The sequence below is a fragment of the Triticum aestivum genome, chromosome 7A, assembly GCF_018294505.1.
Source record: "Triticum aestivum cultivar Chinese Spring chromosome 7A, IWGSC CS RefSeq v2.1, whole genome shotgun sequence".
In the NCBI taxonomy this organism is placed as follows: domain Eukaryota; kingdom Viridiplantae; phylum Streptophyta; class Magnoliopsida; order Poales; family Poaceae; genus Triticum; species Triticum aestivum.
In genome coordinates, this window is record NC_057812.1 from 172,450,218 (window position 1) to 172,476,285 (window position 26,068).

The following is a 26,068-nucleotide window of genomic DNA, read 5'->3' on the forward strand; positions in this document are numbered from 1 at the left end:
GTAATTGATGTGTACCTTACTAGTGCCCGTAGTAGCTCCTGGGTATTTGATACCGGTGCAGTTGCTCACATTTGTAACTCAAAGCAGGGGCTGCGGAATAAGCGGAAACTGGCAAAGGACGAGGTGACGATGCGCGTCGGGAATGGTTCCAAGGTCAATGTGGTCGCCGTCGGCACGCTACCTCTGCATCTCCCTTCGGGATTAGTTTTAAACCTTAATAATTGTTATTTAGTGCCAGCTTTGAGCATGAACATTGTATCGGGATCTCGTTTAATTCGAGATGGCTACTCTTTTAAATCTGAGAATAATGGTTGTTCCATTTTTATGAGAGATATGTTTTATGGTCATGCTCCTATGGTGAATGGTTTATTCTTTATGAATCTCGAACGTGATGCTACACATGTTCATAATGTGAGTACCAAAAGAAGTAAGGTTGATAATGATAGTCCCACATACCTGTGGCACTGCCGCCTTGGTCACATAGGTGTCAAACGCATGAAGAAGCTCCATGCTGATGGACTTTTAGAGTCTCTTGATTATGAATCATTTGACACATGCGAACCATGCCTTATGGGTAAAATGACCAAGACTCCGTTCTCAGGAACAATGGAGCGAGCAACCGACTTATTGGAAATCATACATACTGATGTGTGCGGTCCAATGAGTGTTGAGGCTCGCGGTGGCTATCGTTATGTTCTCACCCTCACTGATGATTTAAGTAGGTATGGGTATATCTACTTAATGAAACACAAGTCTGAAACCTTTGAAAAGTTCAAGGAATTTCAGAGTGAGGTTGAAAATCAACGTGACAGGAAAATCAAGTTTCTACGATCAGATCGTGGAGGAGAATACTTGAGTCACGAGTTTGGCACACACTTAAGAAAATGTGGAATAGTTTCACAACTCACGCCGCCTGGAACACCTCAGCGTAATGGTGTGTCCGAACGTCGTAATCGCACTCTATTAGATATGGTGCGATCTATGATGTCTCTTACCGATTTACCGCTATCCTTTTGGGGCTATGCTTTAGAGACTGCCGCATTCACTTTAAATAGGGCTCCGTCGAAATCCGTTGAGACGACACCGTATGAATTATGGTTTGGGAAGAAACCTAAGCTGTCGTTTCTAAAAGTTTGGGGATGCGATGCTTATGTCAAGAAACTTCAACCTGAAAAGCTCGAACCCAAGTCGGAAAAATGCGTCTTCATAGGATACCCAAAAGAAACTATTGGGTACACCTTCTACCTCAGATCCGAAGGCAAGATCTTTGTTGCCAAGAATGGGTCCTTTCTGGAGAAAGAGTTTCTCTCGAAAGAAGTAAGTGGGAGGAAAGTAGAGCTTGATGAAGTATTACCTCTTGAACCGGAAAATGGCGCAACTCAAGAAAATGTTCCTGAGGTGCCTGCACCGACTAGAGAGGAAGTTAATGACAATGATCAAGATACTTCTGATCAAGCCCCTACTGAAATTCGAAGGTCCACAAGGACACGTTCCGCACCAGAGTGGTACGGCAACCCTGTCTTGGAAATCATGCTGTTAGACAACGGTGAACCTTCGAACTATGAAGAAGCGATGGCGGGCCCGGATTCCGACAAATGGCTAGAAGCCATGAAATCCGAGATAGGATCCATGTATGAAAACAAAGTATGGACTTTGACTGACTTGCCCGTTGAGCGGCGAGCCATAGAAAATAAATGGATCTTTAAGAGGAAGACAGACGCGGATGGTAATGTGACCATCTATAAAGCTCGGCTTGTCGCTAAGGGTTATCGACAAGTTCAAGGGGTTGACTACGATGAGACTTTCTCACCGGTAGCGAAGCTGAAGTCCGTCCGAATCATGTTAGCAATTGCCGCATTCTATGATTACGAAATATGGCAAATGGACGTCAAAACGGCATTCCTTAATGGTTTCCTTAAGGAAGAATTGTATATGATGCAGCCGGAAGGTTTTGTCGATCCTAAGAATGCTGACAAAGTGTGCAAGCTCCAACGCTCGATTTATGGGCTGGTGCAAGCATCTCGGAGTTGGAACATTCGCTTTGATGAGATGATCAAAGCGTTTGGGTTTACACAGACTTATGGAGAAGCCTGCGTTTACAAGAAAGTGAGTGGGAGCTCTGTAGCATTTCTCATATTATATGTAGATGACATACTTTTGATGGGAAATGATATAGAACTCTTGGACAGCATCAAGGCCTACTTGAATAAAAGTTTTTCAATGAAGGACCTTGGAGAAGCTGCTTATATATTAGGCATCAAAATCTATAGAGATAGATCGAGACGCCTCATAGGTCTTTCACAAAGCACATACCTTGATAAGATATTGAAGAAGTTCAATATGGATCAATCCAAGAAGGGGTTCTTGCCTGTGTTACAAGGTATGAAATTGAGCTCAGCTCAATGTCCGACCACGGCAGAAGATATAGAAGAGATGAGCGTCATCCCCTATGCCTCAGCCATAGGTTCTATTATGTATGCCATGCTGTGTACCAGACCTGATGTTAACCTTGCCGTCAGTTTGGTAGGAAGGTACCAAAGTAATCCCGGCAAGGAACACTGGACAGCGGTCAAGAATATCCTGAAGTACCTGAAAAGGACTAAGGAAATGTTTCTCGTTTATGGAGGTGACGAAGAGCTCGTCGTAAAGGGTTACGTCGACGCTAGCTTCGACACAGATCTGGATGACTCTAAGTCACAAACCGGATACGTGTATATTTTGAATGGTGGGGCAGTAAGCTGGTGCAGTTGCAAGCAAAGCGTCGTGGCGGGATCTACATGTGAAGCGGAGTACATGGCAGCCTCGGAGGCAGCACATGAAGCAATATGGGTGAAGGAGTTCATCACCGACCTAGGAGTCATACCCAATGCGTCGGGGCCGATCAAGCTCTTCTGTGACAACACTGGAGCTATTGCACTTGCCAAGGAGCCCAGGTTTCACAAGAAGACAAGGCACATCAAGCGTCGCTTCAACTCCATTCGTGAAAATGTTCAAGATGGAGACATAGAGATTTGTAAAGTACATACGGACCTGAATATAGCAGATCCGTTGACTAAACCTCTCCCTAGAGCAAAACATGATCAACACCAGAATTCCATGGGTGTTCGATTCATCACAATGTAACTAGATTATTGACTCTAGTGCAAGTGGGAGACTGTTGGAAATATGCCCTAGAGGCAATAATAAAAGCATTATTATTATATTTCCTTGTTCATGATAATTGTCTTTATTCATGCTATAATTGTGTTATCCGGAAATCGTAATACATGTGTGAATAACAGACACCAACATGTCCCTAGTGAGCCTCTAGTTGACTAGCTCGTTGATCAACAGATAGTCATGGTTTCCTGACTATGGACACTGGATGTCATTGATAACGAGATCACATCATTAGGAGAATGATGTGATGGACAAGACCCAATCCTAAACATAGCACAAGATCGTATAGTTCGTTTGCTAGAGTTTTCCAATGTCAAAGTATCTTTTCCTTAGACCATGAGATCGTGTAACTCCCGGATACCGTAGGAGTGCTTTGGGTATGCCAAACGTCACAACGTAACTGGGTGACTATAAAGGTAGACTACGGGTATCTCCGAAAGTGTCTGTTGGGTGACATGGATCAAGACTGGGATTTGTCACTCCGTATGACGGAGAGGTATCACTGGGCCCACTCGGTAATGCATCATCATAATGAGCTCAGAGTGACCAAGTGTCTGGTCACGGGATCATGCATTACGGTACGAGTAAAGTGACTTGCCGGTAACGAGATTGAACGAGGTATTGGGATACCGACGATCGAATCTCGGGCAAGTAACATATCGATAGACAAAGGGAATAGCGTACGGGATTGATTGAATCCTCGACATCGTGGTTCATCCGATGAGATCATCGTGGAGCATGTGGGAGCCAACATGGGTATCCAGATCCCGCTGTTGGTTATTGACCGGAGAGTCGTCTCGGTCATGTCTGCTTGTCTCCCGAACCCGTAGGGTCTACACACTTAAGGTTCGGTGACGCTAGGGTTATGAAGATATGTATATGCAGAAACCCGAATGTTGTTCGGAGTCCCGGATGAGATCCCGGACGTCACGAGGAGTTCCGGAATGGTCCGGAGGTAAAGAATTATATATAGGAAGTGCTATTTCGGGCATCGGGACAAGTTTCGGGGTTATCGGTATTGTACCGGGACCACCGGAAGGGTCCCGGGGGTCCACCGGGTGGGGCCACCTGTCCCGGGGGGCCACATGGGCTGTAGGGGGTGCGCCTTGGCCTAGATGGGCCAAGGGCACCAGCCCCTATAGGCCCATGCGCCTAGGGTTTCCACCATGGAAGAGTCCATGTGGTGGAAGGCACCCCTAGGTGCCTTGGGGGGGAGGGAAACCTCCCCTTGGCCGCCGCCCCCCCTAGTAGATCTCATCTACTAGGGCCGGCGCCCCCCCCATGGCACCCCTATATATAGTGGGGGGAGAGGAGGGATTTCACACCAGCCCCTGGCGCCTCCATCCCCCCCCGTTACGTCTCTCCCTCGTAGTCTCGGCGAAGCCCTGCTGCTGTGACGCCCTGCATCCACCACCACGCCGTCGTGCTGCTGGATCTTCATCAACCTCTCCTCCCCCCTTGCTGGATCAAGAAGGAGGAGACGTCTCCCGTCCCGTACGTGTGTTGAACGCGGAGGTGCCGTCCGTTCGGCGCTGGTCATCGGTGATTTGGATCACGTCGAGTACGACTACATCATCACCGTTCTTTTGAACGCTTCCGTGCGCGATCTACAAAGGTATGTAGATGCATCTAATCACTCGTTGCTAGATGAACTCCTAGATGATCTTGGTGAAACGAGTAGAATTTTTTTGTTTTCTGCAACGTTCCCCATCAGTTAGACACCGCCTCAAGGGCTGCAGTCTTGACGGCGATCGAGCCGAACACCAGCCTAAACCTCTACGCAGCCCGTGACTCCAAGGTGTCGGACTCTTTTCCGGACTCCGAACCATCCGCGCCCCTGCCAATCGAATCCGATCGGGCGCCGATCATGGAATTCACCGCCGCAGATATCTCTCAGCACTCGCCCTTCGGCGACATTCTGAATTCACTAAGGTTTCTCCCTTTGTCAGAGAGAGCCCTGGCCGGATTATGGCCAACAGGATTGGGATGCGGACGACGAAGAAATTCGACGCCCACCCACGACCCACTTCGTAGCCACTGTCGATGATTTAACCGACATGCTCGACTTCGACTTCGAAGACATCGACGGTATGGACGACGATGTCAGAGACGAACATGAACCGGCACCTATAGGGCACTGGAAAGCCACCTCGTCATATGACATATACATGGTGGATACACCCAAAGAAGGCAATGGCGACGGGATAGCGGAGGATGACCCCTCCAAGAAGCAACCCAAACGCCGACGTCAGGGGTGCCGCTCTAAGTCCCACCAAAGAAAAAGTGGTGATACCGGCACAGGAGATAATAACACTCCGGATAGTGCCGAAGAAAACAACAAACCCCTCCAGCAAGATTTAGAGCAGGAGGATGAAGGAGCCAACTCTCTCGAGAGAGCGGTAAACGGAGAGGAGGAGGATGACAATTACATCCCCCTCTCTGAAGACGAGGCAAGCCTCGGCAACGATGAATTCGCCGTACCAGAGGATCCCGTCGAACAAGAGCGCTTCAAGCGCCGGCTTATGGCCATGGCAAATAGCTTGAAGAAAAAGCAGCAGCAGCTTCAAGCTGATCAAGATCTGCTAGCTAATAAATGGACTGAAGTCCTCGCGGCCAAGGAATATAAACTCGAGCGCCCCTCCAAGAGTTACCCAAGGCGCATGTTACTACTACGACTGGAGGAAGAAGCATATGATACGGCTGATCGGCCACCTCGTGGCCGCGATAGAGAGGCATTCCAGCCAAAAGCTCAGCCTCCACCCCAACGACATTCAAATAAAAAGGCATGGGGGGATACGCCAGACCGGCGAGACATATTGGAGGACAAAGCAAAGCATGCAAGATCGATCTACGGATCACGACGGCGCACCACTCTGCGAGACGATAAACGTCACGCCGGACACAGCAAATCCGGCCGGGTCGAACACAGCGGGCAAGACCCATTTGAGCTGCGTCGCGATATAGCCCAATACAGAGGCGCCGCACACCCTTTATGCTTCACAGGCGAAGTAATGGAACATCCATTCCCAGAAGGTTTCAAACCTGTAAATATTGAATCACGACGGCACAACAGATCCCGCGGTATGGATTGAGGACTTCCTCCTCCACATCCACATGGCCCGCGGCGATGATTTACACGCCATCAAATACCTCCCACTAAAGCTCAAAGGACCAGCGCGGCATTGGCTTAACAGCTTGCCAGCGGACTCCATTAGCTGTTGGGAAGATCTGGAAGCCGCATTCCTCGACAACTTTCAGGGCACTTATGTGCGACCACCAGACGCCGATGATTTTAGCCACATAATTCAGCAGCCAGAAGAGTCGGCCAGGCAATTCTGGACTCGATTCCTTACAAAGAAAAATCAAATCATCGACTGTCCGGATGTGGAGGCCTTAGCGGCTTTCAAGCACAACATCCGAGACGAGTGGCTAGCCCGGCACCTTGGTCAGGAAAAGCCGAAATCTATGGCAGCTCTCACGACGCTCATGACCCGCTTTTATGCGGGAGAAGACAGCTGGCTGGCTCGCAGTAATAACATATCAAAGAACCATGGTACCTCAGATACCAAGGACGGCAATAGCAGGTCACGTCGCAACAAGCATAAGCGCCGCATTAACAGTGAAAATACTGAGGATACGTCAAAATCCATTCAAACAAAGTACGCCGGGTCCGTCCAGCTTGGACCGTATACTCGATCGCTCATGTCAAATACACGGCACCCCAGACAAGCCAGCCAATCACACCAACAGGGATTGTTGGGTGTTCAAGCAGGCCGGCAAGTTAATTGCCGAAAACAAGGACAAGGGGCCGCATAGCGATGACGAGGAGGAGCCCCGGTAGCCACACACTGGAGGACAGAAGAGGTTTCCCCCGCAAGTGCGGACGGTGAACATGATATATGCAACCCTCATCCCCAAGAGGGAGCGGAAGCGTGCGCTCAGGGACGTATATGCGTTGGAGCCACTCGCCCCAAAGTTCAACCCTTGGTCCTCCTGTCCAATCACCTTCGATCGCAGGGACCACCCCACTAGTATCCGTCATGGCGGATTTGCCGCACTCGTCCTAGACCCAATCATCGATGGATTTCACCTCACTCGAGTCCTTATGGACGGCGGCAGCAGCCTGAACCTGCTTTATGAGGACACAGTGTGCAAAATGGGTATGGACCCCTCAAGGATCAAACCCACCAAAACGACCTTTAAGGGCGTCATTCCAGGTGTAGAGGCCCATTGCATAGGCTCAATTACACTGGAAGTGGTCTTCGGATCCCCGGATAACTTCCGAAGCGAAGAGTTAATCTTCGATATAGTCTCGTTCTGCAGTGGTTATCACGCGCTGCTCGTGCGAACCGCATTTGCTAGATTCAATGCGGTACCGCATTATACATACCTCAAGCTCAAGATGTCAGGACCTCGCGGAGTTATTACAGTCAATGGAAACACAGGGCGCTCTCTCCGAACAGAGGAGCACACCGCAGCCCTCGCAGCAGAAGCGCAAAGCAGCCTCTCAAGGCAATCAACCAGTTCGGCGCTTGAAAGCCCGGACACCTTCAAGCGCGCTCAGGGCAATCGGAAAATAGACCGCCTGGCGCGATCTGAGCTCGCGTAGCAATACGGCGGCCACCCCAATCCCAGCCCAGTGGCGAAACTCGTGCCGCGCGTACATAATTACGCATTAAAAATACCATGGGCACAGGTGGGGAGGGGGGCACAACTGCGGCACGCCCCAAGACGCGGCCTAAACCGCACTAGGGGCTTCCCATTTGGTCATTTTTCTTTTTCTTTCAGGACCTTAATCTCTGGAAACACTGTCCGGCAGCACTATTGCCGAACACATGATGCAGCAACCAAGGAGGCAGACAGCTACGTCATACCACGGAATTCCCAGGTTGATTAGAGTAACGAGTGAAATATTCAATTTAACATAATTCCTCAGCTTGCCCTTGGAAGGGACATAGTCCTACTCTTTGCTTATCGCACTATCTGTATCACTCTCCTTTAACGCAATTCTTTAATAAATAATGCATGACATTACGACTATTATTGCATTCTTGTTATATATATATCTATGTGTTCATTAATGACGCCTTGCAACCGTACACTATGGTATGACCAATACACCAGGGGCTTACGTACCCCACAATGCGATGTGAAAAGTCCGAACACTTTCACAAGTGCAGCACCCCGAACTTATAGCATTATATGCATCAGCTCCGAATCAAGTCTTTGGTCAAATGTTGGGTTTGCCCGGCTCTTATGTTTTGGTACCTTACGTTCCGCTCTATCGGCTAAGGTAGCGCTAGGAGAACTACTGCGACTGTGCCACGGTTCTGCCGGGCTTAGCACCTTAGTAGAGAAAGCTAAAACTGACTATCATGATAAGGCGAGAGACTGGTCGCTGTTCGGCGAGGTTTTTCGAGTCCCTAAAGACTCATGCCGCTTAGGGCAAGGGGCCGGCCCTGTCCGGCTTACAGGCGTGTATCGCTCCCCGAATTCGGCCTTCTGAATACCAGGGGCTTCGCCGAAATTTAAAATTATAGAATTCTATGGCTAAGTGAGAGTGATAAAGCATTATTAGTCCGGTTGCCTTGTCCGTTGTGCTGAGCACCTCCCTCGAAGGACCCAAATATGGGAACAAGAGTGCTCAGGTTTATCCCAAACACCCCAGCACTCGTGGCATGGGGGCAGAAGCCGAGGACTAGCCATATCTCAGATTGGATAAACAGCCAAACAGAAGGTAATATTTTAAATTCAAACAAGCGTTGCATAGCGCATATGAAACAAGTTTTCATACATACAGGATAAAACGAGCAAGTCTCATTCAAATATTACATCTTTTGAACACTCGTCCGCGATGAGACGGGCACCCGGCAGAACACCCTCGTAGTACATCTTGGGGTGGCGGTGCTCCTTGCCCTCTGGCGGCCCCTCCTTGAACAGCTTCATGGCGTCTAGCTTGACCCACTGCAATTTCACACGGGCGAAAGCCCGGCGTGCACCTTCAATGCAGACAGATCGCTTGACGACCTCCAACCGCGGGCACGCATCCACAAGCCGCCTCACCAGGCCGAAGAAGCTGTTCGGAAGGGCGTCGCCAGGCCACAGCCAGACTACAAAGCTCTTCATGGCCTGATCGGCCGCCTTATGTAGCTCGACCACCTGCTTCAGCTGGTCGCTCATCGGCACCGGATGTTCGGCCTCAGCATACTGAGACCAGAACAGCTTCTCTGTCGAGCTTCCGTCCTCGGCCTGGTAAAATTGTGCGGCATCAGACACACTGCGGGGCAAATCTGCGAATGCTCCTGAAGAGCTCCGAATCCGGGTAAGTAATCGGTAATTTACTTTTACATGCTTGCTTTTCATATAGAAAGCCTTACCCGCCGCTATCTTCTTCATCACGTCGATCTCTTGGAGGGCCTTTTGGGCTTCGCCCTTGGCACTTTTTACACTCTCGAGGGCCGCGGCAAGCTCAGACTCTCGCGTCTTTGAGTCAAGCTCCAACGCCTCGTGCTTCGTCACGAGAGCCTGGAGCTCTTGTTGCACCTCGCCCACCTGAGCCTCGTGCTTCTCTCGCTCGGTGCCCTCCTTGGCCGCTTTATCTTCGGCCTTGGTTAGCGCTTGTTTCAGGGTCGCCACCTCGGTCGTGGCCCCTGGCAAACATACAATGATCCTGTCATTTTGCAATCACGTCCTTTTTTATATATACATATCTATAGACGGGGTATTACTTACCCTTGTTCTCCAAGAGCTGCCTCTTGGCAAGGCCGAGCTCTTTCCTGGACCCCTCGAGGTCCTACTTCAGTACGGCGACCTCCGCAGTCAGTGCGGCGGATGCCATCAGCGAAGCCTGCATACGCATATTGACATACTTATATTAGACTCCTGCGATATTATTTGATCCTCTACTCGACTTTTCTTTGTGAACACCGAACAGAGCATCAGGGGCTACTGTCTATGCGGTAATATTTCTACTACATTTTAAAACACTTACCTCAAAGCCTGTTAGAAGGCTGGCACAGGCTTCGGTCAATCCGCTCTTGGCGAATTGAACCTTCTGGATCACCGCACTCATGATAGTGCTGTGCTCCTCGTCGATGGAAGCGATGCGAAGCGCTTCCAGCAGATTGTCCGGTGCCTCTGGATGGACAGAGGTCACCGGCACAGGCGTCTTGCCCCACTTAGAAGGAGGTCGCCTGCCCGAGCCCGGAACCGCTGGAGGTTCCGGCGCGGTGTTCGGCTGAGGGCCGAACTCGGAGCTCTTAGGGGCCCCATCCCCTCGGCTCCTGGAGTCCGGAAGGTTGCCTTGAGGCGCCTCCGGGACTGTCTCCCCTCGATCTGGTGCCTCTTGAGACAACACCTCGGCGTCGTCGGCAAGATGAGGGGAGGTGGCGGTCGGGACTGGATCGCTATCCATGTCCGACAAGCCCAAGGAGCCGTCCGATGATACATCGATACTGGCTCGTGGCGGCCTGCATAATTGCGTTTGGTGTTAGGGAAAGCAGTGCGACAAAGGAATCCCATGAGTTACTCTGGTATTCGAATACTTACGATCTCCCCGGGGGCTTGACCCTAGGAGACCACTCGTCTTCGCCTTCGTCGGCGGCGGTGGAACCGTCCGGAAGGAGAGTCCTTCCCTTCTTGGACCCTCCGGCCTCCCCAGTTGGGGCGGCCTTCCTTTTCTTGTCTCCCCCAGTCGGTGGGGGAGCATCTTCTTCTTCTTCCTCGTCTTCGGGGGAGGAGTGTGCCGCAGAGTTATCGGACGATGAGTCCGATAACACCTGGTGCCGGGAACCCTTTCGGGTTCCCTTGGCCTTCTTGGTCTTCTCCGGCACCTTGTAAGGAGCCGGAGTCAGCATCTCCGTCAGGAGAGCGCTCGCAGTGTCTTTGGGCAAAGGGGCCGGACAGTTAATCTGCCCCGACATCTCCACCCAGTCCTATCAAAGGCAGGGAGATTAAACCCCACGCATAATTAAGCTGGGGAAAATAAATGACCTACGGGACGTATTGAACTCACCGGACGCGCTAGGCGCTTTGCGCTTAGTCCGCGGTCCTCGGCGAGAGAAGGGGGGACCTCGGCGCCCTTGAACAGCACCTTCCAGACGTCCTTGTGCGTCATGTCAAAGAGCTCGCTCAGAGTCTGGTGCTGGGCCGGGTCGAACTCCCACAAGGTGAAATCCCGTTGTTGACACGGGAGGGTCCGAAGGATGAGCATAACTTGGATTATGTTGACAAGCTTGAGCTTCTTGCTTGCCATGCTCCGGATACATTTCTGGAGTCCATCCAGCTCCACCGATGAACCCCACGACAAGCCCTTCTCTTTCCAGGAAGTGAGCCGTGTTGGGAATCCGGATCGAAACTCAGGGGCTACCGCCCATTTGGCGTCGCGCGGCTCGGTGATGTAGAACCACGCCGATTGCCATCCCTTTATTGTCTCCACGAAGGAGCCTTCGAGCCATATGACATTGGGCATTTTTCCTACCATGGCTCCGCCGCATTTTGCTTGTTGGCCTCGTACTACCTTCGGCTTGATATTGAAGGTCTTTAACCACAGGCCGAAGTGGGGCCGGATGCGGAGGAAAGCCTCACACACGACGATGAACGCCGAAATGTTGAGGATGAAGTTCGGGGCCAGATCGTGAAAGTCCAGCCCGTAGTAGAACATGAGACCATGGACGAATGGATGGAGGGGAAACCCTAGTCCGCAGAGGAAGTGGTGAAGGAAAACTACCCTCTCCTAAGGTTCCGGGGTAGGGACGATCTGCCCCGCAGCGGGCAGACGATGCGCGATGTTCGCGGCTAAGTATCTGGCTCCGCGTAGTTTCTTGATGTCTCCCTCCGTGACGGAGGAGACCATCCACCTGCCTCCCGCTCCGGACATGGTTGGAGAAGGTTGAGGTGGGAAGTGTGGACTTGGGTGCTAGAGCTCGAGTGTGCGAAAACAGATGAGCAAAGGAGGAAGAAGGCGTGGATAGAAAGGTGAATCCTTATCCCTTTATATGGGCGGACGAAGCTAAGCGCCCCCACTTGCCTGGTAAAACTCGCTTATCCCCCAAGCGACGCAATTGATGGCGCGGTTGGGTTACCCATGCCCGTATTAATGAGAATCCCGTAATTGGGGGAACATGATCTCTGCTTCGACAAGACGTGTCAAGAAACCGCCTTGCGCTATGCGTGGAGCTGGTTGAAGAAAAACGGTTCGAATAATCGCCGGGCCATGACACAACGTCATGCTGCCAAAACGAGTCAGCAAATTGTATTTGCGAAAATATTATTCTCTCTACAGCGGTATGTGGAACTTATTTTGCAGGGTCGGACACTATCCTTGTATTTAAATTCTTCTATGATGTATTCGGAGAAGGAACCCTCCTTGCAATGCTGAAGACAATACTGCACGCCGGACTCATCGTCATTGAAGCCCGGTTCAGGGGCTACTGAGGGAGTCCTGGATTAGGGGGTCTCCAGACAGCCGGACTATCTCCATTGGCCGGACTGTTAGACTATCAAGATACAAGATTGAAGACTTCGTCTCGTATCCGGATGGGACTCTACTTGGCGTGGAAGGCAAGCTAGGCAGTACGGATATGGATATCTCATCCTTTGTAACCGACCTTGTGTAACCCTAACCCTCTCCGGTGTCTATATAAACCGAAGGGTTTTAGTCTGTAGGACAACAACCATAAACATACAATCATACCATAGGCTAGCTTCTAGGGTTTAGCCTCTCTGATCTCGTGGTAGATCTACTCTTGTACTACTCATATCATCAATATTAATCAAGCACGGCGTAGGGTTTTACCTCCATCAAGAGGGCCCGAACCTGGATAAAACATCGTGTCCCCTGCCTCCTGTTACCATCCGGCCTAGACGCACAGTTCGGGACCCCCTACCCGAGATCCGCCGGTTTTGAAACCGACAGTAACTAATGATAAAAGTGAGCACAAACGGTATTGCAATGCTAGGAAACAAGGCCCAGGGTTCATACTTTCACTAGTGCAAGTTCTCTCAACAATAATAACATAATTGGATCATATAACTATCCCTCAACATGCAACAAAGAGTCACTCCAAAGTCACTAATAGCGGAGAACAAACGAAGAGATTATGGTAGGGTACGAAATCAGCTCAAAGTTATCCTTTCTGATCGATCTATTCAAGAGTCCGTAGTAAAATAACATGAAGCTATTCTTTCCATTCAATCTATCATATAGTTTGTACTAGAATAACACCTTAAGACACAAATCAACCAAAACCCTAATGTCACCTAGATACTCCAATGTCACCTCAAGTATCCGTGGGTATGATTATACGATATGCATCACACAATCTCGGATTCATCTATTCAAACCAACATAAAGTACTTCAAAGAGTGCCCCAAAGATTCTACCGTAGAGTCAAGACAAAAGCGTGTGCCAACCCCTATGCATAGGTTCATGGGCGGAACCCGCAAGTTGATCACCAAAACATACATCAAGTGGATCACGTGATATCCCATTATCACCATAGATAAGCACATGCAAGACATACATCAAGTGTTCTCAAATCCTTAAAGACTCAATCCGAGAAGATAACTTCAAAGGGAAAACTCAATCCATTACAAGAGAGTAGAGGGGGAGAAACATCATAAGATCCAACTATAATAGCAAAGCTTGCGATACATCAAGATCGTATCACCTCAAGAACACGAGAGAGAGAGAGAGAGAGAGAGAGAGAGAGAGAGATCAAACACATAGCTACTGGTACATACCCTCAGCCCCGAGGGTGGACTACTCCCTCCTCGTCATGGAGAGTGCCGGGATGATGAAGATGGCCACCGGTGAGGGATTCCCCCTCCGGCAGGGTGCCGAAACGGGTCTAGATTGGTTTTCGGTGGCTATGGAGGCTTCTGGCGGCGGAACTCCCGATCTATTCTACTCCCCGATGTTTTAGGGTATATGGGTATATATGGGAGGAAGAAGTACGTCGGTGGATCTCCGGGCTGTCCACGAGGCAGGGGGCGCACCCAGGGGGTAGGCGCGCCCCCACCCTCGTGGGCAGCCCGGATCTCTTCTGGTCCATCTCCGATACTCCGTGGGCTTCTTCTGGTCCAAAAATAAGTTTCATGAAGTTTCAGGTCAATTGGACTCCGTTTGATTTTCCTTTTCTGCGATACTCTGAAACAAGGAAAAAACAGAAACTGGCACTGGGCTCTACGTTACTAGGTTAGTCCCAAAAATCATATAAAATAGCATATAAATGCATATAAAACATCCAAGGTTGATAATATAATAGCATGGAACGATAAAAAATTATAGATACGTTGGAGACGTATCAGTTGCTACCATCATCTTTCAACTTAGTTTTCTCTAGGAACGCATTAAAATTCAAGGGAACGGTAGCACGAGCCATTGATCTACAACATAGATATGCAAAAACTATTAAGACTAAGCTCATGATAAATTTTAGTTCAAATAATCAAATTACTAATGAAATCTCACTTAAATCAACATCCCTTAAGTTGTCTAAGTGATACATGATCCAAATCAACTAACCCATGCCCGATCATCACGTGAGATGGGGTAGTCTTCAATGGTGAACATCTCTATGTTGATCATATCTACTATATGACTCACGTTCGACCTTTTGATCTTCAGTGTTCCGAGACCATCTCTATACATGCCAGGCTCGTCAAGTTTAACCCAAGTATTCTACATGTGCAAAACTGACTTACACCTGTTGTGTGTGAACATAGAATCTATCACACCCGATCATCACGAGGTGCATCGAAATGACGAACTTTGGTAATGATGCATACTCAGGGAGAACACTTTTATCTTGAAATTGAGTGAAGGGATCATCTTATAATGCTGCTGTTGTTCTAAGCAAAATAAGATGCATAAAGGATAAACATCACATGCAATCAAAATATGTGATATGATATGTCCATCATCATCTTGTGCTTTTGATCTCCATCTCCAAAACATCGACATGATCTCCATCATCACTGTCACGACACCTTAATCTCCATCGATGTCACCGTCGTCCTGGAGGAGCACCTAAGTCGATGGCTGCGCAACAACAGATTATGCTAACTTAATTTCTGTTGTGAAAAAATTCTGCAACATGACTTGTGTTGAAAAATATTCTACGGACATTTCCGTAACATGATCCCTGCTGCAAAAAAAACTATAACATAACCTTAATTGCAAAAAAAATTCTACAAACATTTTTGCAACATGATCTCTGCTGCAAAAAATCTTTAACATAACTTCTGTTGCAAAAAATAATCTATAACCGTTTCTATAACATGATCTCTGTTGCAAAAAAATAAAATCTGCAACGTAACCTCTATTGCAAAAGTTTCTGCAACACGACCCATGCTGCAAAGGTTTCTACAACATTATCTCCGTTGCAATGGTCGAGCGTGCGAGTCAGCCGCTCGATGGCGCCACATCCGATGGTTGGCGACCCAACCGATCTTTTGGAAAGATCAGCCAGCGGACGCATAGCACGCCCCTATATGTTATGTAGCATGGCAAAAATAAGTGAAATTTTTCCTAAAACTGTGGCAATTATTTGCAAATTGACATGGATTTTTTGGCATGTTTTCAGACCATGGATTTTTTTTAAAGCATGGCATTATTTGTTTATTTTTTACACCAATATTATTTATTATTATTTTGGAACATGGAAAATTTATTGGAATTAGAATGAGATATTTTAACATACCTTTGCAAATTCTTTTTATATACTTTTTACATTTTCATCGACATGGCATTTTTTCGCGTTTCTCAAAGCACAATTTGCTCTTTTTCCAAAAGAATAAAATATAACAAATTTTTTCCATGTTTATATGACTAAGCTAACATGGCCCTTGCTTATTTTGTTAGAGCATGGTATTTTAGTTAGTTAGAACCATGGTAGTTTTATTGTAGGTAGCATGGCATATTTATTATTCGGTATATGTCATTATTATTATTTAAATGATGGTATTTTTCTTTTTTTAGACCATAGCAATTTATATATTTGGAGCATGGCAGTTTTTTTATTTTAGAGCACGGCATTTTTCATTATTTTTACAACATGACAATTTTTTATTTGGAACATGGAAATTTTATTAGATTTATCGTGACATTTTCTTTAATATCTATTTTACATTTTATCGACATGACATTTTTCTGCCTTTCTCAAAGCACATTTTTTAATTTTGTGTATGCCTTTTTTTAGTTAATATGCAAATCTGCCACGATCAATCCCCGGTCAATTTGAACGTTATGGTATTTTTTATTATGTGCATCATGGCATTCTTAGTGGGTCATCGGATTGTTTCATCTTGTTTTGATTTTTCTGTTATGGCAAAGAAAATACATATCATGGCAACTTTATTTTTGGATAATGACATTTTTATTCTTCATGTCACAGGAAAATGGCCTTTTTTGGGTCCAATTGTTCGGATCAGATACGTACACTACTTTTTTTAGCATCTTCTTCCCTCATTAGCGTCCTATTTCTATCTCTCCCGTAGTCGCATTCCAACCAAATTCTCCTTTCTAGCACCACGCTACCCCAAAGCCATGAAAAACCGTTTGCGAGAGGAGAACGACATTTCCACAACAACCACAGCTACCACCTCAGCTCAGCTCACGACACCACCGATTAATCCCTCCCACTGTGTTTAACGTCCAAGCCTTTTCTCACACGATTAGCCATTGCAATTCAATCACCGCACCCAATCGCAGGCACAAAATTCTCTCGCTACCAGAAGGCCCAAACTTGCAGGAAATGTCATGGTGCCACTCCACACCCGTGCAGCCGTGCTATAAAACCAACGCCACTCGGTGCACTCTAGACCATCACCAATCACCACCAGCTACTTGCCCAACACAAGCACCGAGGAGGAAAACTGAAGGCACAGCAATGGCAGCTCTCAGCTCCACGGCCGCGGCCATTGCCATCCTCGCGCTGGCGACCGTGGCCGGCGTAGCTCTAGGGACGACGGCGGCGGCAAAGAAGGGGCCGGTGATCTACATATTCGGCGACTCGATGTCGGACGTCGGCAACAACAACTACCTCCTCCTCTCCATCGCCAAGTGCAACTACCCCTGGTACGGGATTGACTACGAAGGCGGCTACCCCACCGGGAGGTTCACCAATGGCAGGACCATCGGAGACATCATGGGTACGTAGGCTGCTTGTTTCTGCTGCTCCACATCCACACGAATGGCAAAATGTGATGTGTTTTACTTTTATTCGGGGGTTTGCGTGTCTGCAGCTGCCAAGTTTGGCGTGCCACCGCCGCCGCCGTTCCTCTCCCTGTACATGACCGACGACGAGGTTCTCGGCGGCGTCAACTTCGCGTCCGGCGGCGCGGGACTTCTCAACGAGACCGGCATTTACTTCGTAAGCGATCGAGCCATGATGTCTCCTCTCCTCGTTAATTGTTGCAGAATATGCTTTCTTTGGCAGCCGGAAGCATGATGATATATGGGGTCAATGCGATCTTGCATGCAGGTCGAGTACCTGTCGTTCGACAACCAGATATCCTACTTCGAGCAGATCAAGAACGCCATGGTCGGCAAGATCGGCAAGAAGGCCGCCGAGGAAGTGGTCAATGGCGCAATCTTCCAGATCGGGCTTGGTACAGTTTAAAAACATTTGATTTGCTTCTGCTGATCAATCAGTTGCCCCGCACGCAATGTACAAGTTGATTGATACGACGGGCATGCCCTTTGCTTTGCAGGGAGCAACGACTACGTCAACAACTTCTTGCGGCCGTTCATGGCGGACGGCCTCGTGTACACCCACGACCAGTTCATCGGCCTGCTCATGGACACCATCGACCAGCAGCTCACGGTACGCAAGACGGGCCGATCAGCCGAACGATGTCAGTACCATTGCCGTAATTATTTTGCTTCTGCAGAGGCTGTACCATCTCGGGGCGCGTAATGTGTGGTTCACGGGGCTCGCGCCGCTCGGCTGCATCCCGTCGCAGCGCGTCCTCTCGGACAACGGCGAGTGCCTTGAAGACGTGAACGCGTACGCCCTTCAGTTCAACGCCGCGGCCAAGGAGCTGCTGGACCGCCTCAACGCCAAGCTCCCCGGCGCGCGCATGTCCCTCGCCGACTGCTACTCCGTCGTCATGGAGCTCATCGAGCACCCCAGGAAATACGGTAACGATCGAAACGTGCCAGGAGATGCACTATCTTTGCATGAACCCAACGCTGGAAGTTGATGTGCATTCGATCCGTGCGCGCAGGTTTCACGACGTCCCACACGTCGTGCTGCGACGTGGACACGTCGGTGGGGGGCCTGTGCCTGCCGACGGCGGACGTCTGCGACGACCGCAGCCAGTTCGTGTTCTGGGACGCGTACCACACCTCCGACGCGGCCAACCAGGTCATCGCCGGCCGCCTCTACGCCGACATGGTGAGCGCCGGCGACGTGCAGCAGGGCAACACCACCGTCTCCGACGCGCCTCGCGTCGTCCGGTCACCACGCCCCGTGCCGCCTCCCCGGCCCGCGGTGCGTGGCGGCAACACCACCTCCGCGCCCCGCGCCTCGCCCACTGCGAGGCCTGTGAATGGCAACGGCACCACCTCTGCGCCCCGCGCCTCGCCCGCCGCGAGGCCTGTGAACGGCAACGGCACCACTTCTGCGCCTCCCGTCGTCGGATCATCCTCCCACGCCGCGCCGCCTCCCAAGCCTTGAACAATCCGATGAAGCAGACAGACCCTGTGTCCCTGTGGCACTGCCACCACGGCAACGTCGACACATTTCCGTGTCTCGTGCGTCTCCACTATACGTCTATACTATACCAAACATATGTACTTTGACACTCGGTGAATCAATGAAAGCAGAGAGCAGATTATGCTAGAACATTACTACGTACTCGTACTGGAGTATGAGTCCCAGGTCACAACGTTTGCGTCGGCTCTATCGTGGAGCACATCCGTCCCCGTCAAGGTCTTCTCCGAGACGGAGTATCAGCACCCATCTCCGACTCGATCTACAACCGGCCACTCCCGAATACGTACGCCATATAGAAACACAGTACCGGCTTCCCTGTTGTTGATTCTACAAAAAATCTCCGCGTCCCGACCCTCATCACACATCCAAGAATCGACAAGCCCGCCAGCATCGTCGCGATGATGAACTCGTTCTTCGGGCCGGTGGACGGGGTCCCAGGCCTCATAATGGCGTGGCTTCTGCTCTTGATGCCTATTGTGGGGTTCTTGGCGGCAATCGCAGTGATCCTCTGGAGCGCCTGCGGCGGCGAGCGGGCGGCGGAAGCGAACGCACCCGGGCGACGATTGGGCCGATTGGCCGAGGTGATGGAGGCCATTGAACGGGCGCAGCAGATGAGGCCGGCCACGGTGGCGTCAGAGCCGGTGGCGCCGGCGCCGGCGGTGGAGCTGGGGTACTTCCCGTACTCGGCGGAGGGCAGGCGGGCGTCGGAGAGGCTGGTGTGCGCCATCTGCCTGGAGGAGTTCCAGCAGGGGCAGCCGTGCAGCGAGGTGCCGGCGTGCCGGCACGTCTTCCACCGCTACTGCATCGACGTGTGGATGAAGAGCAAGGCCACCTGCCCGCTGTGCAGAAGGAGTGTCGTGGCCGGGTTAGAACGAGTATCGGCTGCCGATGACATGGTTTAGCTTAGCGCGCAAAGAGGTTTATAGCGGTGCTGATATGTTCTTTTAAGGCGGTCTCGCTAAACTTTATTAATCACCAATAGTGGTGTTTACTGGTACATAGATTGCTTCATACGTGATGTCAAGTCATACGTTCCACCACTATAGAGATACTCCCTCCATTCACAAATCATACTTAGACAACAGTGATTTTAATTCGAAATTGAGATTCAATTATTTCAAAACAGACATTTCAGTCATTCGATTAACTCGAAAACTATTCTTTTTCCTAATAAAAAGGGATTTGATTATTTTAAAACATTCATACAAACAATTTCATATTTTCAACTATTCCAAAATAAGTGATGCGATGTTCCACAAAAGTTTGATTTATAAAATTCCAAAAAAGTTCCAAACATCAAGTGATTTGAATTATTTCAAAATAAATATTTTTAGGGGCCTGTCTATTCTCAAGTCGTCTGATTTTTATTTGGGGTTAGGTCGAATTTCTGTCCTATGATTTGTCGCCACGTGTCTTGAGTTGATTTTGGGTTTCTGTCCCAGCTCGGGGAAATTAGACTGTTTTCATCCCCGGTCTAAGTCGAATTCCCCTGCCGGGCTTGACTCCAAACCCGTTAGCCCACATCAGAACAAACCCCATCTATTATTTGCAGATGACAGCTATTGCTTTTCAAGGCGAGTGTGGAGGGGGCAGAGAGGATATCAAACTTGTTGGAAACTTATTGTCAGGCTTCAGGTCAGAAGGTAAGCAATGCAAAATCATCTATATTCTTCAGTAAGGGGTGCTCTAAAACAATCAGAGACGGGGTGAAGAATAAAATCCAGGTGCATAATGAGTCTCTAAGTGATCGTTACTTGGACATGCCAACGAAAGTGGGACACTCAAAGAATGGTACTTTCAAGTATTTGAGGGACAGAGTGTGGGAGAAGGTAAAAGGATGGATGGGAAAATTACTGTCTGCAGCAGGCAAGGAAGTTCTGATAAAATCAGTAGCCCACGCGATCCCAGTATATTCTATGTCTTGCTTTAGGCTCCCGAGAGGACTGTGTGAGAGTGTCACATCAATAATCCGACGGTTCTGGTGTGGTTGTAAGGAGGGAAGAAGGAAACCAGCTTGGGTATCGTGGGATACAATGACAATGCCAAAATATATGGGAGGCATGGGATTTAGAGATATGGAAATTTTTAACTTGTCCCTTTTGGCAAGGCAAGCTTGGAGGCTATTGAATGATCCGGAGTCGTTGAGTGCTAGAATATTGAAGGCTTTATATTTTCCTGATCGATCACTATTGGAGGCAGAATTGGGTTCCCGTCCTTCACAAGTTTGGAGAGGCATTCTCGATGGGAGAGATGTAGTAGCGCAAGGTATCATTCGAAGGATAGGAGATGGAGAAAACACGGACATCTGGGCTCATAACTGGATACCAAGGGAAAGTTACAAAAGGCCCATTACTTCACTGGTTCCGGACCCCCCTCGACGTGTGGCAGAACTAATAGAAACATCGATGGCAGTGTGGAATGAGCAGCTGGTTCGTACGGTGTTCACTCCTTTTGATGCAGAACCAATTCTTCAGATCCCGTTATGCACTAGACGGCTCTCAGATTTTTGGGCTTGGAGCGAGGAACCAAGAGGTCACTTTTCGGTAAGCTCGGCGTGCCGTATGCTAGTGCGAACCAAACAAAACAGAGAGGCTTGGCTCGAAGGCAGGGAGGGCACATCGAACTTAGAAGCTGAAGGAGCTGAATGGAAGTCTTTGTGGAAGGTGCAAGTTCCCTCGAAAATCAGGGTTTTCCTGTGGCGTCTGGCAAGAAATTCTGTCCCGTCGGCGGCTGTGTTACATAGGCGTAATATGTCTACATCATCATCTTGCAAATTATGTGGAGTACATGACTCATGGAGGCACGCGTTACTGGACTGTCCTATGTCTAGGAGCACCTGGGCGCTTTCAACTGATAACATCTTGGATCAGCTAAGTCTCAATCAACAGGGTAGTGCCAAGGAGTGGATATTTGCCATGGGGAAAGCTCTTTCGTCAGATGAGTTCGTAAGATGCGCGACAACGCTATGGGCGTTATGGGGGGCGAGACGGAAGGCGATATATGAAGATATATTCAAGAGCCCGTTTGCTATTCATGGCTTTGTAAACACATATCTGGGAGAGATCCAGGACTCGACTCCGATGAAGATGAATCGAGGGATCGCGGCCACCAGAGGCACGGGATGGCTTGCTCCGCCGGAGTTCTATATGAAAATTAATGTGGATGCTGCAGTGGGCAGAGGGGGGCGACATGGAGCAGTCGCGGCGATCTGTCGAAGCAATGATGGTTCTTTTTCAGGTGCATCATCGATAGTATTCACAAACCAAGGCGATCCGGCTACCCACGAAGCAATGGCGATCAGGGAAGGTTTGGCGTTAGCCCAAGATTTGAATGTGCACCGAATACATCTAGCGTCGGATTGCCAAGGCGTGGTGGCTGAGATCAAATTTGGGAGTGGATCGGCTTATGGTGCTATCATAGAGGAAATTAAGTTATCTATTCCTTCCTTTATTTCATGTAACATAGTTCATGAGTTTAGGAGCTCCAATAAGGAGGCTCACAATGTAGCAAAGCATGCATTAAGGTTAGGGCCTGGGCGTCATGTATGGTTGGGTCACCCGAAAGGTCTTTCTTTCGTCCCTATAAACATTGTGACGGGTTGAATAAAGCTTCGCGAGATTGCCTTAAAAAAACACACCCCAAAAAAGCCCCGCACCACCGAAGACCCATCTGACCGAGTATGCATGTTTATTTTCCCTTTGCTTGTTCAAAAACAAAATGGCTGCACATACTACTTCCTGCCATGCATTTCGAAACATGAAGAAAAATAAAAAATCTCAAAAGCTGAATCATTCTAAATAATAATACTGAACATGAATATCAGTTACCTCTGTTCACTGAATAATACTGAACATGACTGAAGAACAATGCAAGACAGAGATGACTAATCATGAAACTAATAACTGAAAGTTGAATGACCAATGATAGAGAGAAAGATGACTGATTACAACACTGAAACAAAGATGTAAACAATTGTAGCGACCCGACCCGAATGGATCAAGTCTCTGTGCTTAAGTGTCATCCCTGAATCGGTATGCTGATACACACAGTACTCAAGGATTTATAACAGAGGTAAATCACTTTTAAGGCGGTCTTGCTAAACTTTATTAATCACCCAATAGTGTTTACAGGTACATGGGTTCATACGTGATGTCAAGTCATACGTTCCACCACTATAGAGATACTCCCTCTGTTCATAAATCATATTCGACAAAAGTGACTTTAATTCAAAATAGAGATTAAGTAATTTCAAACTAGACATTTCAGTCATTTGATTAACTCGAAAACTTTTTTTCCCTCATAAAAAGGGAATTGATTATTTTAAAACAGTCATACAAACAATTTCATATTTTCAACTATTTCAAAATAAGTGATGCAATGTTCCACAAAAGTTTGATTTATAAAAGTCCAAAAAAGTTCCAAACTTCAAGTGATTTTAATTATATCAAAAAGTGATTTCAATTATTTCAAAATAGATATTTTTAATATTTCATTCAGTCTAAAAAGTATTTATTTAACATAAATGGGTTCAGATTATTTTAAAATAGTTTGACGGACAATTTCATCATTACAAAGCTATTATGATTTTTTCAAATTCATATTTGAAAAAATGGTTTTAATTATTTCAAAATAAGCGATGTCAATGTTTCAAAGGAGTTTGATTAAATAAAACAGAATTGATTTCGTATTTCACGGAACGTATTGCAATTATTTCAAAACTACGAGTATGATTTTAGTTATTTCGAAATAGCTATCTATGACATGTCATTAAATCAGAAAACTATTTCATTATTTAAAAAAATTATTTCAATTATTTCAACTTCATATTTGAAAATCATAATATGATAGAAACAATGAAATTTAGACCAGTCAAAATGTATCTGAGGATGTTCTTATTTTAAAGGTCTTATCGCCCTGAATTGAGATAATATAACAGAATTCAAACGTGAAATTTTGAATTAAAAGTTGTTGGTCTGCCTGCATCTATTTTTTAGTCCATGAGCTCAAAATAATAGCATATTAAATCTCGCTATGAGTGAAAATATTCAAATGCGACAGTACTTCTAGTTACAATCCAACTAAGTTTTTAAATAAAATAGTTCAAACTTGAATTCAACTCACACATATTTTCTAGTTGTCCTCTTTAACCGCCCACAAATAGTCAATCAAATCTTTCTTGAGCTACTCATGTTGCTCGAAGCAAAATTTGTTGATGCATTTGGGCAAATTCATCAAACGTCGCGTGATTATGATATTGAAGTTGGAAGGGATCACCCATGTTCTCAAATTTCAGACCTCCTGCGGTATTTTCATTATCATCCTCCATGATCATGTAGTGCATGATCACACATGTCATCACTTCCCACAAGGTCTACATATTCCAATGTTCAGTACTCCCTCCGTTTCTTTTTACTCCGCATATAAGATTTGATCAAAGTCAAACTACACAAAGTTTGACCAAATTTATATAAAAATATGAACATCTACAATACTAAAATTATATAGTGTGAAAATACGTTTCATGATGCATCTGATAATATTGATCTCATATTGTGAATATTTATATTTTTTAATATAAAATTAGTCAACCTCTACAAAGATTGACTTTGACCAAACCTTATATGCGGACTAAAAAGAAACGGAGGGAGTAGGTCAACGAACAACTGTAAAAACAGGCTTGGAGCACTTCAAATGCATTGTCCACATCTTTTCTAGTTTCTTGACTTTGGCAAAGTGATATCTTTTCTAACGAACTGGCTCGGAGATGGTCTTGACGAATGTAGCCCATGGAGGATAGATACCATCGACTAGATAGTAGCCCATGTTATACTAATGCCCATTGATAGTATAGTTGCAAGGAGGAGCCTTCCCTTCAGTCAATGAAGATCGCTGCAGCATATTGATGTCATTGTGAGACCCGGACATGCCAAAGAAAATGTGCCAAACCCATAGGTCCTGTGATACAACTATTTCGAGAATGATGGTGAGGTTCTTAACATGTCCATGATACTGCCCTTGTAGAGCCTTTGGGCAGTTCTTCTGTCTTCACTATATGCATTTAAGATTTCCGAGCAAATCTAGCCACCCCTCTTATTTCAAACATTGCCAAGTGCCTTTCGGTGTTTTTCATGGTTGATTCTCTCAAGTAGTAAGGTCCAAACACCTCAATCACCACAGTAGCAAATCTGACCATGACATCTCCATATGTTCTCTCAGACATCCGAAGGTATTCATCCTATGAATCTGCAGTCGTGCCATGTGCAAGTATCTGCAATGGAGCCATGCACTTCTAGTAACTAGACATGGAGCCATTGCAGATACGAAACGTATTGCAATTATTTCATAACTACGAGTATGATTTTAGTTATTTCAAAATAGCTATCTATGACATGTCATTAAATCATAATACTATTTCATTATTAAAAAAAATTATTTCAACTTCATATTTGAAAATCATAATATGATAGAAACAATGAAATTTAGACTAGTCAAAATGTATCTGAGGATGGTCTTGTTTTAAAGTATTCATCGTAGGACCGAACATTGTTGTAGAGCCGATCGGAGATTTTTTTTTCCGCATCTGAATGCAACGGCATAAATCGTGTGCGAGGGGCAAAGTAGTCGTCCGTCAGCATCAAATGCCCTCGTACCCTGTTCTGATTCAGCACTCGATGACCCTTAACCGATCCCTTGAAATCGAGAACATGCTCTTCCGCACACTTCGCGTCTACAAGGACCGCTTGCATCATTATCGTTTCATCTGCATAATCCTCCTCGTAGGATGACTCAACATGGTGCTCGTACATGTACACCATGTCTAAATGCATTGCATCAAAGAAGGGATAATTTTTTTTAACATGGGCATTCTATCAAACACTTGTCGGGCGTGGTGGACAGACAAGAGGTATGGACCGAAGGGACAGATGGTACCTGCACGGCGGACGGACGGGAGGTGTGGACTGGTTGGCTAGGCAAAACGGTGTGGCGACCGGTGGAGCGACGTAGGTCGCGGAGGTTCGAGAAGGGCTTGGCGGGAGGCTGGGGTGTAGATTGGCGGCGGCGGCGAGGACGGAGCGGATGCATGGAAGAGGGAATGGATGGTGACGCTAGGTCCAAGTGGGGTTTTGGCGGGTCGAGGGTGTCAAAATCCTACGTGGCAGCGATCCGGACTCGTGTAATGCCTCAGT

The 26,068-nt window shown here is 47.5% G+C and overlaps 2 protein-coding genes across 2 annotated transcripts; both read left to right on the forward strand.

Annotated features, from left to right (window-relative positions):
• The first annotated feature begins 17,003 nt into the window (after window positions 1-17,003).
• On the forward strand, window positions 17,004-19,012 carry LOC123151100 (GDSL esterase/lipase At5g37690). Its single transcript, XM_044570876.1, has 6 exons — window positions 17,004-17,313; window positions 17,407-17,534; window positions 17,646-17,772; window positions 17,875-17,987; window positions 18,055-18,304; window positions 18,391-19,012. Exons 1-6 carry the CDS (start codon window positions 17,052-17,054, stop codon window positions 18,840-18,842), a joined length of 1,332 nt encoding a protein of 443 aa, XP_044426811.1. The 5' UTR covers window positions 17,004-17,051; the 3' UTR covers window positions 18,843-19,012.
• Window positions 19,013-19,103: 91 nt separating this feature from the next.
• LOC123151101 (probable E3 ubiquitin-protein ligase ATL45) lies at window positions 19,104-20,010 on the forward strand. Its single transcript, XM_044570877.1, has one exon. The coding sequence runs from the start codon at window positions 19,280-19,282 to the stop codon at window positions 19,781-19,783; it is 504 nt and encodes a 167-aa protein (XP_044426812.1). The 5' UTR covers window positions 19,104-19,279; the 3' UTR covers window positions 19,784-20,010.
• The last annotated feature ends 6,058 nt before the right edge of the window (window positions 20,011-26,068 follow it).